This window comes from Amblyomma maculatum, chromosome 3, assembly GCF_055883805.1.
Source record: "Amblyomma maculatum isolate TAMU_Amacu chromosome 3, ASM5588380v1, whole genome shotgun sequence".
Classification (NCBI taxonomy): domain Eukaryota; kingdom Metazoa; phylum Arthropoda; class Arachnida; order Ixodida; family Ixodidae; genus Amblyomma; species Amblyomma maculatum.
The window spans coordinates 135,430,187-135,449,485 of NC_139346.1; the positions used below are offsets into that span (position 1 = coordinate 135,430,187).

Here is a 19,299-nt window from a genome sequence, read left to right on the forward strand (position 1 = left end):
TGCCGTAAACGCGCGTCTGATCTGTCTCCGCACCTACATTAGGATTCCCCATAAGAAAATAATACTGAGAAATTACGAAACATAGCTTTCACAATAAGAATCAGAACTGATATATAAATACATTGTAAAACAGGGGGGTGGTTAACTTAAAGCCTAAATCCTATAGTAGCTTCCGTACCTTTGGTTCCGAATTGACATGTTCTTTCATGGTCTCCAATCGTTTGCCACCGATTGAAAAATAACGCAGAAACCCGCTAGACGGTTATTCATCCCACATATTTTGAGAAAAAGTATTTGATCTAGCTATATTAGTAAGAAAGATGTCTGTGAGTTAAAACGTCACTGCGTTTTCAAATTAAATTTGAATATCGTGGTGAAGAAAGCAATGACATTATAGACAGAATCTGAGTTGTGCTGTGAAGTAAATAACCTGACTGTGTTGTAGACTGTAGTTTACAACCGCTGTACTTTTTGAGGTGGCTGTGAACGGACACTCCTTTTAAATGACAATGAATACTAGTGTATAGAATTTGTTGGATGCCTGTTATTCTATAAATGTACCAGATAAGGCCTTGAAAATTTGTCCTGCTCACCACATTTGCAGGGATGGGCAGACACTTCACTATTCGGCGCCTGTCAGATACCGACGCCAAATCTCGACGCCTTGGCATCAACGGGAGCTTTGCTAAGCCAGTACTACACGCTGCCCACGTGTACGCCGTCACGAGCCGCCATCTTAACAGGACTCTACCCATTCAGGCTCGGTGAGTGTGCACTTCCCATGGCATTTCGCTTCTATTATCTCCTGTCACTGACGCTGTCAAAGACAAATAATTTCCTTTGTACGAGCCGGAGTGGTAAATACAAAGAATGGATGACGAAGAAAAAGGAACTGGAATAGGAGCGTAACTGAGCAAGGTGACGGGAAAAAAAGAAATCAGTCGACGATGATGTAGCTATCGATTATCAAGCGTTAGCTCGATAATCTAGTGAAGGATTTGCTGGTCTGGCGAGAAGCGAGTAGCGTTAGCTTTGCGACGGAAGTTGTGTTCCGTAAGGTATTTCTCCCATAGCTAGGCCAATGCCTGTCCCAGGCCGCAGGGCGACTGGAGCGGGACCACAAAATGGGTGAAATCTCCCCTGAGAGCTGTTCGCGGAGGTGGAGAGGATCCGCTGTGGCCTGTTGCAGAGGTACAGGTCAGTCTGGTGGCATTAATTTGTCATCGAGCAGACTACAATAGTTTTTTTCGATCATGGATAGACTACAATAGCCTTTTCGATTATAGATACATTGACTTCTGGTTGGCCACTGGGAGGGGCCGCGTCCTCCTGTAACTTAGTGGGGTGCCACGTTTGGCGCTGAAGTCTTGAGAAGTAAGGCTAGGAGTAGTTGCGTGGTCCTCTAATCCAGTCTATAGGAGGCCACGTTGATGGATGCTTAGCCGACAGTCTGGAAGCTCAGCGATTGATGCATTCTGCGGAAATTTAATCAACTAAAGTGAGATTCCATGTAAAGCCGGGGGATACTGTTTGGCGAGGTGTAATTTTTCTACCGAAGCGGTGGCCTTGTGGCAATAAAGAAAAAAAAAAAAACAAGCTGTGGCTTTGTGGTAGAGCATTCGCCTCGCATTCGGCAGGTATGAGATTCGATTCCTGGTGCCGCCGTGTACCCACCGGTTTTTCAATGACCAGGTGCTCCACTCTTTGGGGTGAAATTCTTAGGAAAGGGGCCATATATCTCAAATATTTGCACCGATTGAACTGTGATCCTTTCCGCCATCGGACCACAATAAGTCTGGCTCGGCGGCAAAATCCCAGTATGTGGGCCTCGTTTTTAGAACAGCGGGCCAATAACTCAAAGTGAGAACCAAAATGAACATGAACCACCTTTGCAGGCTGTTATTTGTTCGAAACTGGCTTTGGCCCACCAGGAGCACAGCGGGGCTCACGGAGCTTCTCCCAAGCGCACACCCCGAAAAAAGCCGAGCGCCAAACGGGGAATCTGTTGGGATAAAAGTAGTGCCATCTACTAGTAGATTTTGCTATAATATGGCATACCACCTTTGTTTATAAGCATTTCGACTGAGGGCTCCTTGGGTGCTGCCATATTGTCCACCGGAATGTCGTGCGCCCAGCGCAAGCACAGTGGAAGCTGCAGTGAAACCGTTTTACGACTGTTCAGAAAGGAGAAATTTCGGCAACTCCCTCGTCTGATGTAAATATCTGTATCCGGATCCAATGGTGTATATCTACCTTCGCTGTATGAACTATGCTACTTCGTTATACCAAGTTTAAGGTTTCCAGACAAATTTAGGTAGAGTGTACCCTACAATACAAAACGACGAATTGTTCACCCTACATCGAACATTAGTAATAATTACTCATTGTCATCCAGCCAAGCGCAGCTCTTTAACTACAAAGTTTCTGAGAAAGCTGTATAGCTTTCCATTGTAGCCGTATGGCTGCGATTGGGCGTATGAAAATGAGTAATTACTCCCTTATTACAAATCCACTCCACCTCGAGGGATTCCCCAAAATATTTGACCGACTATCTGGAACATCCTGCGGCAAATAGTTCGGGTTAAATAGCCGTTTGAAGATCTCCTGTGGAGGGCGGGGGGAGGGGGGGGAGGGGGAAGCGGGGGCAGTGTTTGGTAGAGCGAAGGTCGCCTCTGCGAATCGGCCGCGAAGACTGGCTCCGACTCAACTAGCAGTTTAGCGCTCCCTGATTCTCTGAAGTGACTCCACCTGAATCGTGTGAACATCTTGCGCTAAACGGGTCGCCGATAAGTGTCACAGAAATAGAAATACTAAGGTTTCCAACTTCGATGCCCGCCAGACGGCTCTATATAGCGGAACGAAATTATAGGTCATAGTTTTGAATTGCAATGTGCTGGAGAACCGCAGCTACCCGTCCGTTGGTACTATGTAACTGCCGTGTAATCTCCTAGTACGTTTTCATTTTGGTCATGGGGTTTGGCATGGAAGCACCTTGCCGCCTGATATTATACGTTGCTGATATGCGGCGGCCACACTGAGTGTCCATTTAGAAACCATGGCTCACATGGCCTTGGATTATAAAAAACGTGACCGTGAGGTACGTAACTAGTACAGTTAAAGCTCTAAAAGACTCTAATGGTATACATTTTTGTTCTAAAGTTCTTTCCCGAGATCTCAATAGTCCTGCAATCATTTAACGCCGCAGTGTGGTTGCCGCTGTTTAGGCTGGTTTTCGGCTCCCAGAAATATTTCTCTTACCATGCGCCAAAATACACTTTCCTGGTACTCCAGCAGAAGCATGCACCCTCTGCAAAGAGGTGAGCTGTGAGTGGTACTATGCGTAGTTAGTACCTGTAGATGGTGGATACGTTCGAAAGGAGACCGAAATCTCAGCGTTCCGAAAAACGCTTGAAAAGGAAGGCTCACTTTCCCAGGTGTGTTTCGTCCCTCTATTATGGGCACAATTTTCTGGCGTTTCTTGGCGATAGAGAGTCTATCGGAACACTATATACAACTGCAGTCCTTGACTTTGTGATATCTTTTTCTGAATTTGAACTCAGCCCTCACCGCGGGTGCTTGAAGGCGTTTAAGCGCTACTATGTGGTCAAACTGAAAGTGGGCGGGCTCACTGCGACTAGTCTTTAAACCTCTTGCCTTTCGTTTGAAGTAAATGGAGTGTTAGGTTACTGAAAAAAAAAATTTAGCCAGAAGCGCTTTTGGCGGTAATTTGGCTCGAGTTTTTTTCCCAAATGCTTAATTCTTTGTTGATTGACTTATGTATCTCCTTCGTTTGCTCGTGTACAGGTATTTGCGCTGACTTCGTCCTACCGGGGACTTTTCCACTGTTGCAAAGCAGATGGAGGCTGTGCATGCTTCGCGGAATGTTACTTCTTCCTGATTTCATGCTTATATTTGTGCAGGTTTTCAGCATGATGCTATATATCCCGGTGAACTGGGTGGCATGAACACCAGCGTTCCGACGATGGCTGAGCAACTACGCAAGCTAGGGTACCGGACCTACGCTGTTGGAAAAGTGAGCGAACCGCAATTACACCTTTCTCGGATTTGGGCAATGAACGTTGTTTGACTTAGTAGGATGGCGTAGGATGGGAATAACACATATACATGTACGCCAGTCTGTAAATGTCATGAACAAAGTTGCAATATTACGCATTACGCATTGCATTTGATCTAGGATTAGTCCAAAGCGCAGGCACACCGAGAGTTCAATATTTGGCTTTGTAGCCAACAACGGGGGGGGGGGGGGGGGGGGGGGGGGGAGAGGAGTAAATAGCGCCAATAATTTGAAAGCCGTATTAACGTAGAATATATATCTGCTAGGTGCATGCTGAAACGCAGAATGTGCAAGTATGAAAAATACCTTCCAATGGGCTGCTATAGAAAAGGGGCGAAGAATGTATTTGTCAGGAAATGCAGTTCTTTGTCAGAGTTGACTCATGTGCAGATAAATGCTTCTAAACAGCTCATGGCCCGCAAGCTGTAAGTGGATGGTTGGAAACACCAGTTATGACTCCTTATGTAACAATACCGCATGCATTTCGGTCCGCTTTGGAATTCTATCATATGCCACCGAGAAAAAACTTTACCGCGGAGCTGTTAAGTGCGCGCACCAGACATTAGCGGAGTTCCATAATTATGCAACGAATCGCATGCACTCACTGGCATGACATCTCGCAAAATCAATGCCGGCCCTTGGACCCTCGTCGTGACGGCCCAGCGAGCATGAACCTTTATGAGTGAACTCTTAGTCGTTGATCCTGTGACTACTAGACGTTTCAGGCTGGCTGAACTACCAACGTTATTGTTGAAATTAGCAACCTTAGCGTAAGAAGCAGGGTACAGACCGAATTAAAATAACTGGACGTAGAGCCCTACAAACGCATGGGCGGACGACACGCAGCTTGCGTACAACACAACTATTCACATTGTGCTGCTGTTCAACCTTATCACCGTTATAAATAAGCACTTCATTTTCTTTAGCTCCAATAATGCATTTCTTCGTACTGGCGAATAGCGTGAAAATATCGATTTATTAATCTTATTTACCGAATAATCTATTAGTGCATGGTCTCGCTCCTGACAGCGATAATGTCACGGCTAACAAATGGGGGAAAAAGAGAGGGTGTTGCGCAAATGAAGAAAAAAGAAATTTACACAAAAAACGTAGACTGGTATTGTTGTGCACCCTTGTCTTCGTTGTTTATTCGTGGGCCGTATCATTTGTTTTCCATGATTGATCAATTCGCTCGAAGGCACACTCCGTTGAATTAACAAATAAGTGTCGTCGAACCGCTCTCACCTGATAAAGTTCCACGTATCACTAATGTCATGGTATTCCCTGCTAAAACGGGGGGTGGCGTTCGGTGACACTCGAGATTAGGGTATAAAAACAAAACAAATGCACCTTAATAAATCAGGTGGGGCAGCTAGCGCGGTTGGTAGGCCGCATGGCATTGCAAGGCGGAAGGTTTAAATTTTGGTGGCGCCACATGGTTCTCCTTTCTCCTACTTCTTACTGAACAGTCTTTCATCTAGAAAATATTTTTTGACATTTTTGACATTCGTTAACACCACAAAATCAACCAATTCTACTATATTCCTAGCCCTAAATGAATGTTGTTTTCTTTTGTTTGCACCTTTCAATAAAACCACAATTTTCCATGTCATTCGGGCGAAACATTACCACGCTGATATTTCTGGCGCAGGCAAGCAGACTAAGCGACGTTACTGGTATTTTGGATGCAAACAAGATCGGTCACTTCAGAAAGCTTTGTAAAGAACGCTACACTCAAATTTAATTATGGTGATAAAATGTTCTGTGGTTATTATTCATTAAAGACCATTTAAGATTTCAGGGGGCTGCCACTAAAGCCCGTACAACTAAAAACAAGAGGTCTATGAAATATATTCTGATTGCAAACTGACAGTTCGTGTTTTTAGCAAAAATCAGGCCTAAGGCTATTTTTGTTCACTGTGACATTTCGTCCATTCGTAAAACGTAGAAATATTGATGAAAAATATTTAATTCCAATGTTCTGTGCTATTCGATTAGAGTTGATTTTGAAATCCGCGAAACAATCTACGCGATCACCATCAGCAGTGATTGAAATTATACCCCCGACACAGGGATCAACGCGCAAAACGTATTCGCATAAGCCGCTTTTGTTTTCTTCAGAAATGGCGCTGGTGGTCGAATCGATATTTCTAGAATAAAAATGGTCCGTTACTTCATTTAAGAAAGCAGCTGTAACCTGGAGAGGTTTCTCTGAATATATCCTGGCTTTGCCCTAATTGTATGTATACCTATACTGTATGCACGCAGGAAGCTTCTTTTAGCACAGTAAGGCTTTTGTAAAAACTCGCGCCCGTTGTCATAGGTTTAAAAGGCAACATTTTCGTGTCTTGTTCAAGCATTGTGCCGTGTGCGTTCAGAAAGAGCCGTCATTCTTATCTGGAAGCATTCACCAGATTCTACACCATCGACTACATTGTGCTTTCGGAATAAAATCACGCCAGATTTCGGTACTGTCTTGATACAACTAACTTGAACTATGTTATTAAAGTCAGTACTAAATATCGGAACTGATACTATGTAATAGAAGTAAAGCAGGTTTGGATAGTAACCCACATTTCAGAGCAGTTTCAAATTCGGCATTGAGAAACGTGTTTCTACCAATAACATGATAATTTGAATTTCGAAGTGAAATTAACAATTTGTATCAAATAATGTATTCATATTTGTTGTTTCGTAAAGCGCGAGCAGATATTGCTGTCATGGTAGTTGTAAGGGCTAAGATTTTCGTTGATATTCTTCTGCTTCCCCCAGTGGCATCTAGGATACTCGAGCGTTGTGTACGCTCCCACACGAAGAGGTTTCGACTCCTTCTTCGGCTTCTACAACTACGGGCAGTACTACTACACTCCTGTGACGAACCTGGTGAGCCCAAAATCGCGTCATATTTGCTTTGGTTATCACTGAACATTTCGGGTTTCTAGCACTTGCTGTTTCTGAGATTTTGTTCGTAATTGTCTTGAAAGAAAACACCAATCACTTTATCATAATATAGACTGGTACTGCACTGGGAAAATTCAATATCAGAACATAAAAAAGTGTTGTGTTTAGATTTGGTTTACACGCGGAGAAAAAGGTGCAGAAAAATGTCAGTGAATAAATTCAGGGTCCATAAATACTACAGTATTAGGGACCTTGACAAGTCCTGTTATTTTTTTTTTTTTAAAGAGAGGAGAAATCAGTTACTGATATTTTCCGTTAATTCATCGCACATTTGCTTAATTATTATAGCTGAATATTAGGAAACTTGTTTTCGCTTGTTTCATTGTCCCAGCCGCTGTGGCGTTCAACTAATACAAGAAAACATTACATACACGGTGGCTACATTTTGATCGATGCGAACTGCAAAATAATTGCATGTTCTGTGAATTGTCAGTGCAGGTTGAGTAACCTCCAGGTGATCGAATTAAATCCAGGAGTTCTTCGCTGCGGGTTTGCTCGCCGCCAACAGAGCCTCGCAGTCTAGATATCACCAAAAATATTGATATTTCCTCTTCTACTCCCTGATGAGCGCCTGCCCTACTTTGTAGCCGAAGTGTTAGTCTTTCCTACTGCAGTTTATGCGATAACAATGCGATAACGATAACTTCTTACGCCACATCGAACGTCCACGTTCCCCGCAGCGTTAGATATATCAAATAATATCAGGCCAGCAGCTGTCCTGTGTTGTCATTGCATGATGCTTGCAGAATAAGTGGATGAAAATGACGACGGACAAATATGTCAAGCGATCTCAAATGAATTGCCCCCTCTTTTATTTATCCAGTCACTCGATGAGAAGTCGATGTACGGAAGCAAAGAATCGTCTCCTAGCGTATTGCAATCGTGTGTTGTGCTGCCACATAAGTGATACTAGCAGAGGCCGCTTAGCGCATGTGGCAATAGGGCAATAAAGTGTCCCTGTGACAAGCGTCTTTTTTTGGCAACTTGCAACATACATTTAGGGCTTGAGTGCCTGCGCCAAGGAGATTTAAGTAAGCAGACGGAAGTTTGTCGGCAATGGGAGGGAACGCCCTGTAGCACTTACTCAGAGGTTCTGACATAATGAACAAATTGCATAGATACATGTATGGATGAAATAGAAGTATCACGGGGATGTGCCAGTGCTTTTGAGAGGCAATTAATGCTTGCCGATAATAAAAAGAAAATGCACCAAATACGTCGGCTTAAAATATGCTTACGCTTGAAGCATTCCATTACACGTGCGCTTTACAATACCCTATTTGCTCTGGAATCGTAATGAGACCGTCGATTGTACAGCAGAAAAACAACCAAACCAATCAAGACATAAATAAAATTGAAGCAGTACAAAGGAAGGCAGTAAGGTTCGTATTCAATAAATACAGAACAACTGACTCACCAACTGAAATAATGAAAAGACAGGGAATAAAAACACTTCAAACCCGAGCTAAAATTGCACGCCTCAAACTCCTGTACCAACTACTTTATTGACACTTAAAAGTTGATCCTGCTAAATATATCGCTTTCTCTGCAACTAGACCGACATGTAGTAAGCATTCAAATACGCTAACTGAATATCAGTTCCACACTGACTGCTTCAAATACTCATTCTTCCCTTTAGCCACAAGAGAATGGAACAGCCTGAGTTCATCTATTACTAATTTATTTTTGTTTACTAAGTTTGCAATTGCAGTGGAAAGATATTTAACTTATTAGCAAAAAGTTCTTTTATGCTCCTATTCTCGGTATGCCACCTGTTCGAATCTGTTCTTGTTCTCTTCCTTGTGATTTACGCGTATACATGTGAAAACAGTACGTTTATGTTTTTTCTTCTCTTAGTGTAGTGTCGTAGTACATGCATAATTCTCGTTCATATCTGCCTCATATTTGTTTTTGTTTGTATAATATGTTTCACCATTTTTGTACCCTATGCATTTTACATTCTTTATTTGCTTTGTACATATGATCATGTCACTGTGTGTTCCTTATATGCTCTATATACACTTCTCTGTACTAACATATGCCCAACTGCAACAATCCCGAATGGGATTAGTAGTATCTGTAAATAAATAAATAAATAAATAAATAAATAAATAAATAAATAAATAAATAAATAAATAAATAAATAAATAAATAAATAAATAAATAAATAAATAAATAAATAAATAAATAAATAAATAAATAAATAAATAAATAAATAAATAAATAAATAAATAAATAAATAAATAAATAAAAATAAGAAATGAAACTTTCAGGGCCAAAATCGTTTTTCGGTCATGCTTTTTTTTATGCTTTTTCACAACAAATTTTCCACATGGATACTGCCTGTGCGCTAGGGAATAGGATGACACACCTGGTATTGCGGTTTTGATCAAATTGAAGCTAATCTAAACAATTGAGTTTTGAAACATAAGAAAAAGAAACCCACAGTATAAATAATTCAGCATTATAGACAAAGCTTACGAAGCCTCTGATCGGTTTAACTACATTTTTTGCAGACGAGAAGTAAGCACTGTTCCAAAATTTGTTAAAGGTCTATAAACCACCATCGCAATAGGCATGGAATAGCGCGTGTACTCAAATAAAGCACTATATTTAAGGAACATTAGCCTTCGATTGAGATATGCTTTGCTGGTGTGCAATGCAGTCGACCTACATTTCCTTTGGTCCGCCAATTTTTGTTTGTTTGTTCACATATTGCAGGGTTTACATTTATGGCTAAGCTGTGGCGTGCTGAAACGAGCCGCTCTTCAACGCGTACTTTTTGGTCCATGCAGAACAACATTTGCGGAGTGGACATGTGGGAGAACGAATCGCTGGTGGCAGATACTGGCCGCGAGTACCGCACCAAGCTCTTCACCGACAGAGCTGTCGACATTATCCGCGGTCACGACACAGAGAAGGTGGGCTCTAAAGAGTCCCTACAACGGTATTTTCACCAATATTCTAGTGGAAGAAATACATTGACGTGGTCTTTGTGAGTACACGACCCAGATGTAAAAGCTTATCGTGGAGCCGATAATTTCCAATGCTCCCAAGCGGCGCTGGTGGGGCGCCATCAAGGCTTGTTTTCTTTTTTTTTTCTTCCGCGCCGGCGTGCGTTGAGTTGAGCAGGAGAGGAGGAGCGTCATTTTCTATCGGGTTGATGAGATACCCTTTGTTCATGCGCTTTTCTAGTTTTAATAAATACGTTTTCGTTGCCCTCCAAAACTGTTTTGCAATACCCGATGGCTCCTGCAACAGAAAGTTACATTCTGAGAAAAGGCAAATACGCAGTTGTTTGGTTCTTAATGCAATTAGTAAACTGAAGTTGATGTTGCTTGCAAGAATTCTTTTTCGTATATATGTCTAGGAGCCATATTTTGCTCTTGTACATCGCACCCATCGTACAGTTCTTCAGGTTTGGATGCTAGGCTGGAACGTTGATGCCAGTAAGAGAATGATCCCAATGCAGAAAAAAACAACACTTAAATTGGGTCCTTACTATACAGGTGACTTAATAAAACAGGAGAAACGATATTTAAGCTGCATGTAACAATATATTTAACAGGTCTTCGCACCATGAATATATGACGCTTATTTAATATTTTGTTATCTAGCCACGCTCGACGGAGACATCTTTCACAATTCCTGATATCTCAATTCTCGAACGAAAACTAGGAGACTGAAATTAGTGCATTCGGCTTTCCGCAAACCTAGCGCTTTAAAAAAACACAATGTGCAGTTTGCTGGAAGTTTCTGACATTAGCTAGTATAAGGTAGTGTAACAGGGTTATGGAGTAAACCAAAGACGCGGGGCTGTTTAACAGGCGTGATACGGGAAAATGAGGCAAAGCTTACGTTCTTGCAAAGTTATACTCATCCTAGGGAACCAAAGACTTCATAATACTTCTCAACCAGCAATACTTTTTAAAACGTCTTAGGAGGACGCTGCCGCTCTGAGAGTTAACGCCAGCTCTTGGCCCCACAGTAATCGGCTCACGATGTCACCGAGTGGACTCACATTTCTATCCTCTCTTTCACGCCACAGCCATTGTTTCTGTACTGGGCACCCACTGCTGCTCACGGACAAACAGAGAGCTTAACAGCTGATGCTCCTCGAAGAAACCTGGCGAAATTTCCCAACATCGGCGACCGTAACAGGACGCTACTAGCGGGTGAGCAGTTCTAGCTGAAAAAGTCTGGCTTGCGTTCGACAGCTGAATTCGGTCTCAAACCACGTCAAATAATGACCGCATAAGGAGAATCGAGGCGCTTTTTACCCCTAAAGATGAACATACTCGGAGTTTTTAAATATACCTCCCTTGGTACAGCCCTAAGCGTCGCTTGCTCGCAGTGAGATTGCTGCGGAAGTGTTCGAGACATACCAGAATGTTCGATCAATTTATAAAAAAAGAATGTTGAACGCAAATTTGGCCATTATGGTTGCCAGATTCTCTAATGATTACAGCATCTGGCAAACTTTTATGCAAAATGGCTTCGATGCCACCGCGGCATCTGTAGATTTACAAACTAACGTAGGAACATGTGTGCGGGCGATCCCGGGTCCACGATATAAACAGTGTTGTTTTTGTAACAGTCAACGAAATATTGACGCGACTAGGAACATAGAACAGAACAAACGTTTAATAAAATGCCCCCTACAGGTGCACAACAGAGTAATTTTGCTCCGTATTTCTTTTTTTGTTTCAAAAATCACGAAATTAGGTTCGAAACATATGATGGGGAAACGATAGTGTTTATACTTTGCGTCTGACTCAACGTGGATAGCGCTCTTATGCTTTTAGCTTGGGCATCCTTGCTTGTGGCTGAAGTCAATTTTTCAAAATTTGGGGCCGCCATTTTATAGCGCGCACACGAGTTTGGCTCGTGATATGCAACTTGTGTTAATAGCTCCCAGTCGTAAAACACTATAAGACGTTTTTGTTGTCACGACAAACATTTCTGCGTACTTTTTGATACTTCTTTTTGACGACAGAAAGGTTTGTAGTAAAATCAGAATTTTCTCCACTTTCTCTTTCTCTACTGTCTGCTTTCTCCACGTAAAAGCACTACAGAACTAAAGATGACAGAAAAGTACTACAGGAAATCGTAAAGCGCCACTGGCAAGTACTACGTAACTAAAGAATATTCTGACGTTTCGAAAGAACTGCAGAACACTTGGAAAGCGAAGAGAAGGAACAGAAGGAAAGCGAAGACCGATGCGAGTTTCTGGAAAATGGAGCGGGCGGGGGTGACGCGTGGTGCCCAATTTACGTCGCCGCCCACTTTAAAATGAGCATCCTAGCAAGAGCTAGTAAATCAATAAATTCAACAGAAATAATTTAAAAGAACTGTCCGTAAGTTATAAGGCTGACATAATCGGACTGCTTCGATGTTTCTCTCACTTGCCAGGTGCCATAGATGCGCTGGACGAGTCAGTCGGGAGGATCATCAGCGCCCTACACCAGCGTAACATGATTGCAAACAGCGTGGTAGTGGTCGCCAGCGATAACGGAGGCAGTCCCTGGGGCCCCTATTCGAATACGGGATCCAATTGGCCCCTGCGAGGTGCTAAGGCAACAATCTGGGAAGGCGGCGTACGCGTGCCAGCCCTTGTATGGAGCCCTCTGCTGCGGAGTCTCCGGGGATCCCCTGTGGATAAAATGGTGCACGCTGTCGACTGGTTGCCCACACTTTACTCGGCAGCGGGTAAGACACAAGAGGATTACCCTTTCCTTTCTCTTTCATATGCCGTGGAGCTTATACCCGGCTAACAAGGAGAATTTTTCTGGCAATAGTGCAGCGCTACCGAGCCTGAAAGAAGTCCTCCTTTCCTACGCAGCGCAATATAGCCTCCACTTTGAGGAAATTACTTACTCTAGAAACATGGTGTGTTTTTAATGATGGCTCCAATTCTAGTTACTTATGTGCCCTGTGCACCCGCGCCTTCTGCAGGAAGACCGAGAAAACGAGTAGTTTGAGCTGGGTAGCTCCGTTTGCCCAGCGCAGTATAATTCAGAGGTTCTTCGATTGGCTGCGCCGCATGCTCGTCTGCCTTTTGCTGATTCCTCGATGTCGTCTCAGTCCTAGTAATTGAAGAAAACGGCAAATGGGCACAGGGCCCCCTTCAACTCTTCTTTCTCGACTTCTTCAGATCGGCTAATCTTTTAGCGGTTATTTAGCAGCCCTTTTTTCTTTCTTAAGTCATTGTATACATTAAGGCAATAAATTAAAAAATATCTCAGAGGTCACTGTAGAAATTGCTTTAGGGGAATGAGAAAGCATTAGCGCTGCATGTCGTTTTTGCAATTTTTATTTGTTTTACTTTGCAATTTGTTTTTGGTTTATTTGATTTTCTTTTTGTAAAGAGCGTTAGCTCTTACTATTTTCTTTTCATCTGTCCGAAACACCAGTAATCAAATTGACGCGGCATTGTAGTCTAATGCTGTCGTGGTCACCACGTGATCTCCTCATCTATAACTTTGTGACGTCATCACGTAACCAGGTTGCGTATATCACATGACAAGGTAGCCCTGTTGTGACATCGGCCAAGGTTCCCCCCGAACCTTTGCGGAAAACCATCTTCGACTCAATAACCCCCTGTTTTTGTCACTGAAGACGATATTTAAGAAACGTGCTGAAGTGCTGGAACAAAGGTCATGAAGCTATGAAAATATAAATAAGACACATTACTATTAATACATCGCAAATTGAACAGGTCCACCGCATTAGAAAATATGATACGGTAAAACGCCCGCCAGTAATGGTGAAACTCGCTTTCTTTAAATACATGCGACAGATCATTGACAACGGTCCCACGATTAAAGGAACCGGCTTTGCTGTGCGCGAATATTTTTCATTCGAGACAAGACTCGCTAGATGAAGTTGATAGAATTCTTCAAACCAAAAAAAAGCTTCCGTAAGAGCTTAATTTCAATAAGATAAGCGTAAATGATTACTTATAACTGTACGATGCCTTGAATGGCGCCGTAACACTGTATTCAGGATAACAGAGGTGTAAAGCGTTGGCACATCTCACCAGAAATTAAAAATTGATGCCTTGTCATAATAACACTGCTGCATTCCCAGATCTCTACATGTTTGGCTAACATACACAGCATCCTTTAAAACGCATCGAGTATTGTTATTATTTGGACAGCTGTGATTGTAACATTTTAGTATTTACAGAAATGTGGTTGTGTTAAGAGATTAGGGATGATGAAGTCCTGCCTAAGTTGCATAACTTCACAATTTTTCGTAATGATAGCAGAGACAAAGGAGGAGGCAGAGTGCTGATTGCAGTGAAAAAGCATGTGCCTTCTTTTCCATTGTCAGAGAAAGAACGATATAGCAGACGACGGACCAGGAAGAGGACGACACACACATCCGTCGTCTTCTACAGCGTTCTTTCTCTGACAATGAATAACCAACTCGCCCAGCAACATACTCTGTTCAAGTTCACATACCTTCTTTTCCAGTTGTTAATCCTGCTCAGAAATTTTGTTGGTCAGCATCACATTGTCGTCTCCTAAAAACCTTTTTGGAGTCTGTTACAGGCCGCCAAATATATATAGTCCCCAATCCTTCGTCTCTGATGTACGTGATAACCTTGCTGGAACTTAAGCTCAATGTCCGAGCGCAAGTATTTGCCTACTTGGTGACTTCAACTACCCTGAAACTGATTGGCCTAACCTAAGTTCTCGAACACGCGACGACACTAATTTTCTTGAATTAACTTTCGATTTCTCGATAGTCCAACTAATCGACAGGCATACCTGAGGAATCAATACGCTCGACCTCGTCTCCGTGCCAATTCCAGACAGTATTAGCGCTATTTCTTGCTCTGAGGGATTTAGTGATCATGTGCAACTTACCTTCACGATTTCCATGTTCTGATGTACACATGCCTTAACACATAGTATTATTTTCGATCACAACCATGCTAAGTACAATGCAATTATCCTTGGCTTGCAAAGGTTTTGTGACCTATATCTAACCACATTTCCTCAGCGTTTGGTCAATGACAACTGGTTTCTGTTTAAACATCGCTTACTAGAAAAAGTGGTTTCACATTCCATTATGCTTCTTTCGTATGAGTGCTTCAAAACCATTGTGGTAACCGGGTGTTGCGTGCACTCAGAACACGAAAAAACGACTTTTCAAAGCAGCGAAACGTCTTGGCACACCGGCATCATGGCTAAAACCTAAAATTGCCGATAAAGAGTACTGTAGCGCCATTCTAAAAGCCAAGTTTAAATATTACTCCCACGACCTTCAATCGCTAATGACGCATAACTCTCCCTAAAATTTGGAAAACAATTTCACTCACAGACACTCCTACTCCGATTTTCTGTTCAATAACCCTGTTCAACCAATTAATGAAGATGAATACCGGCTTATATTTAATAAGTATTTTAATTCAGGTTCCACGCAGGAAGACCACTATAATATTCCACTATTAGAAAACATAGGTTACCAATACATGAACCACTTAGAAAGAAGTGTCGCTGATTTTGCAGCACTAATTAACAATCTCATGATACCAACTTCTGCTAGTGTCGATAATATTTATACGAAGGTTTTTAAAAACACTGTATACATTCAAGCACTCTTCTGTTTCATATATTTCGTCAACTACTTTCATCCGGAGAAATTTCAGACATCTGAAAAATTTGCAAAATCATCCCCATCTTCAAATTGGGTAATAAGACAAACCCACGTAATTGCTGTCTCCATATCCTTGACATATGTCTCATTCAAAATCCTCCAACACATCATCGTATCAGGCATAGCGCAGCATCTCGATTGTATAAACTGCTTTTTTTACTAACCTGCATGGGTTCAGAATATGATCACCTGTGACACTAATCTGTTGGAATTTACTAACGAACTGCTACATAATATGCACGAGATCTTTCGAACAGAGTGCATATTCTTGGACTTCTCTAAACTATGTCATCGTGTCGCGTATTTACGTTTAATAGCTAAGATCACCTGCCTTAACCTATACTCACTAATGACGTCATGGATCAGAAATTCCTTGTCATCTCGTAAGAAGTTTACAGCTGTTAACGGTCACGAATCTCCACTTAGCGATGTCCTGTCTGGTGCACCTCAAGGTAGAGTCATGGGCGTATTACTCTTTTTCATTACATAAATGACCTGCCGTCTAACGTTAATTCAACTACTCCCTTGGTCGCTGATGCGGCAATAGGTTACCGCAAAATACGCTCATCTGCAGATAACCTAGAACTTCAAAGAGACGTCAATCGCATATAATAGCTTGTGCACATCATGACAAATGTCACTTAATACCGAAACGTGTAAGTTAATGACGTTCAGCTGCAAAAAATCTAAATCTTCTTTCAGTTACTTACTGAATAATACTTCGATGCCATTCGCGTGTCCATACAACTACCGTGGTTTTAATTGTCGAGTAGCCTCTGTTGGTCCATACACGTGCAGAAAGTAGGCTATCTAAACCGCAATTTTCATGGAACTCCTGCCACTACCCGTAAGCTCGCCTATCAAACATCTGTCGTCCATAACTCGAATACGCATATCTCCCATATGATCCTCTCCTCAGGCCTATTTAATTATCTTCAATCGGTTGAAATCGTGCTGCAGGCTTCATTTACAAAAACTAAAACCGTCACGCGAGCATAACAAGAATCAAATCATTGATATTTCTCTCTACAGTGTAATCACGGAGATAAATCGCCCTAATCTTCCTATTTGACAGAATGGTCACAATGTCTACTTTTCAACGCTGTCTCTTGTACTACCATACCGCACCTCACGTAGTTAAACAACCTTCTAAGCCTCCTACGTATTTCTGGCAGAACCTTTTTCTTTAATTCATCTGCCCTGGTGCAGGTTATCATGCATTTGAATGCTTTTCCGGAACACATTGTCAATATTCGCGATCCAACTCCGAAATAAAGGCCTTTTTTACGTTAATAAACTGTCAATAAACATTCTATAATGATGTTCCTACTTTTCAGTGACCAGTACTAAGAGTCAATAAGTTTTGTGTAAACGTTTTTCTGATGCTCCTTTCATTACTAATATCTATGCAATCCTCCCTCAAACAATGCTCCGTCCTTGGAGCCATTGAGGTGATATGAATAAATAAATCAATACGGTACCTTTACATTAAGTGTAATCATTTTTCACAGGAAAAGATTGTACAGTGGAAGAACTGAACAACGTAAGTGTTCGCCTCGACTAATGGCGAAACTCGGAAAGCTTGAAGTTTAGCGGGTAAATTTAGTGTCGCGGGCTTTGACCAATGTGCTTTCAACCGCAGGCCTACAAGCGAATGTGGGTTTCTTAATATCACAAGGCCATTATTTGTACTGGTATCAGCTAAACTAAATTGAAACGTCTTCGGTATATATGAACTAACGGGGACGCACGAAATACTTTACACTGCATTGAAAGGATAATCATGACAATGAAAAAAAAAAAGAGCATTTCCTAGGGGACACTTCGTGATACAGGCCGTTCTTTACTTGATTCCCTAGACGCTTTCAAAGTATTCGATCGCTAATGAATGCAGTAATGCATATAATTAGCCAGCTTGTTCGCCATTGCCCTGAAAAATAATAATTCACCTTTGAAGGCACTCAAGGTGAAGGATAGTCGCCTATCCAGCCCACTGAAACCTGGGCAGAATCCAGTAACACATGGTGAAGGCCCAGAAAATGGTCAGGGGCTGGTGTTGGTGCAGTTTTCTTTTTCTTTATTACTTTTCGTTTTCAGCCTTGTGCATCCGGGCGTTATCAAAGCATACCAGCACTGCTATTTGCCGCTGCTGTATGTACTTCGATTCCAGTGCTGAAGCTGGATTGACGATATATGGTGCTTACAAAAAAACCAGTGCATTTTCTTGTTATGCCAGGATAACCATGACAATGTTCGTATTCCAGGATAACCATGACAGGTTTCGTAATCTTGTTTTCGAACGCTACTGCACTGGAATTGTTCTTTAACACATGTATTCGCCAGGGCGCCAGCATAAAAATGTAATTTACGCTTCGAACACAGATCAACGATGTGTGTGAGTTCGCTGGAGCAGAGATGATACCCGGAAACACTTTGGCACGAACGTTTGCCGCGTCGCAAAACGAAAACATTTGTCAGCCTCACATTTCATAACCTGGATATTACGGGGCTCTGCCAGCAATGGAAGCCAGCAGCGATCTCTTCCTTTTTCTTGCTTCATTTTTGCGAGCAGGTGGCCGTACGGATGACTTGGGCACGCTGGACGGCGTGAACCTGTGGCCTTGGCTCCAAAAAGCCAGTGGAGAAAAAGAGACTTCTTGGCCCCGCAAAGAATTCCTGGTTAATGTGAACGTTATTTACGGCCAGTCAGCTTACCGCGAAGGAGATTATAAATTGGTGTCCATAACCAAGCCATCAGCTACGAGTGCTTCCGGCTTGTTCGATAACCCGGACTTCAGTCGTAACATCCCCACCCCGGGAAATTCGCGGCTTTGCAGTCAAGCAGCAACTGAGAAATACCTGAACGATCTGATGACTACCTCGCTTACATGGAAGACATTCCAGCGGTTCTACAAAGACTCAATCGGCCTGAAGCCCGTGTCTTCAGGATGGCACCGGCGAGGTGCTGTGCACTGCACTCCCAAGAATTCGACTGTTTTAGTACCAGAAGGACTGCGTGATGGCTACTACCTGTTCAACTTGGCACATGATCCGTGCGAGCTCACTGACCTCTCAACTCTGCTGCCACAGGTAGGAAAAAGCTGCTGGGCTGCTTTAAAATCTTACAAGCGTTGAAGTGCGGGCTTGTGGGTTGCTCATTGGAATAAACAGCGCGAAGGACGAGGACGAAGATGAGAAAGACGTATACACAGCGCTGACTGACAACTGATTTTATTTGCAGAAGTGTACAAGTATATATACATGGCTGGATGCGTGACAGAAAAAACAGATGCGATGTGCATGCCGGAACCAAAGCCAATTATCTTGTTTTACGCCTTGCCAAGAACGCCAGCTCTTTGTCAGATAACGCCAAGGAATGAGAGCTAACGCAACGGTCTCTCTAAACTTCTCTCAACTTCAGTTATCTCGCTTGTGATGCGGTCTTTATTTTCCTTGTAAATATTGCATTTATCGAAAAGAGGTTTGCATTCTATTTCACGTTCCTTATAGTGCATTTGAGGCAGGGAAGAAGGAGTTTACGGTCCTTGGATTTTTCCACATCCTTTTTATGCTTTCTTAATTTTTCATTCGGGTAT

General features: G+C 42.4%; 1 protein-coding gene across 1 annotated transcript in view; it reads left to right on the top strand.

The window, feature by feature from the left end:
• LOC146196142 (arylsulfatase B-like) overlaps positions 1-19,299 on the top strand; it is a 31,869-nt gene that overhangs the window by 4,445 nt on the left and 8,125 nt on the right. Inside the window, exons 2-8 of the mRNA XM_084596929.1 lie at positions 605-764; positions 3,921-4,033; positions 6,848-6,958; positions 9,832-9,957; positions 11,085-11,211; positions 12,449-12,745; positions 18,276-18,793. Coding sequence (XP_084453055.1) covers positions 605-764; positions 3,921-4,033; positions 6,848-6,958; positions 9,832-9,957; positions 11,085-11,211; positions 12,449-12,745; positions 18,276-18,793 — 1,452 coding nt within the window. The remainder of the gene's footprint in view (positions 1-604; positions 765-3,920; positions 4,034-6,847; positions 6,959-9,831; positions 9,958-11,084; positions 11,212-12,448; positions 12,746-18,275; positions 18,794-19,299) is intronic.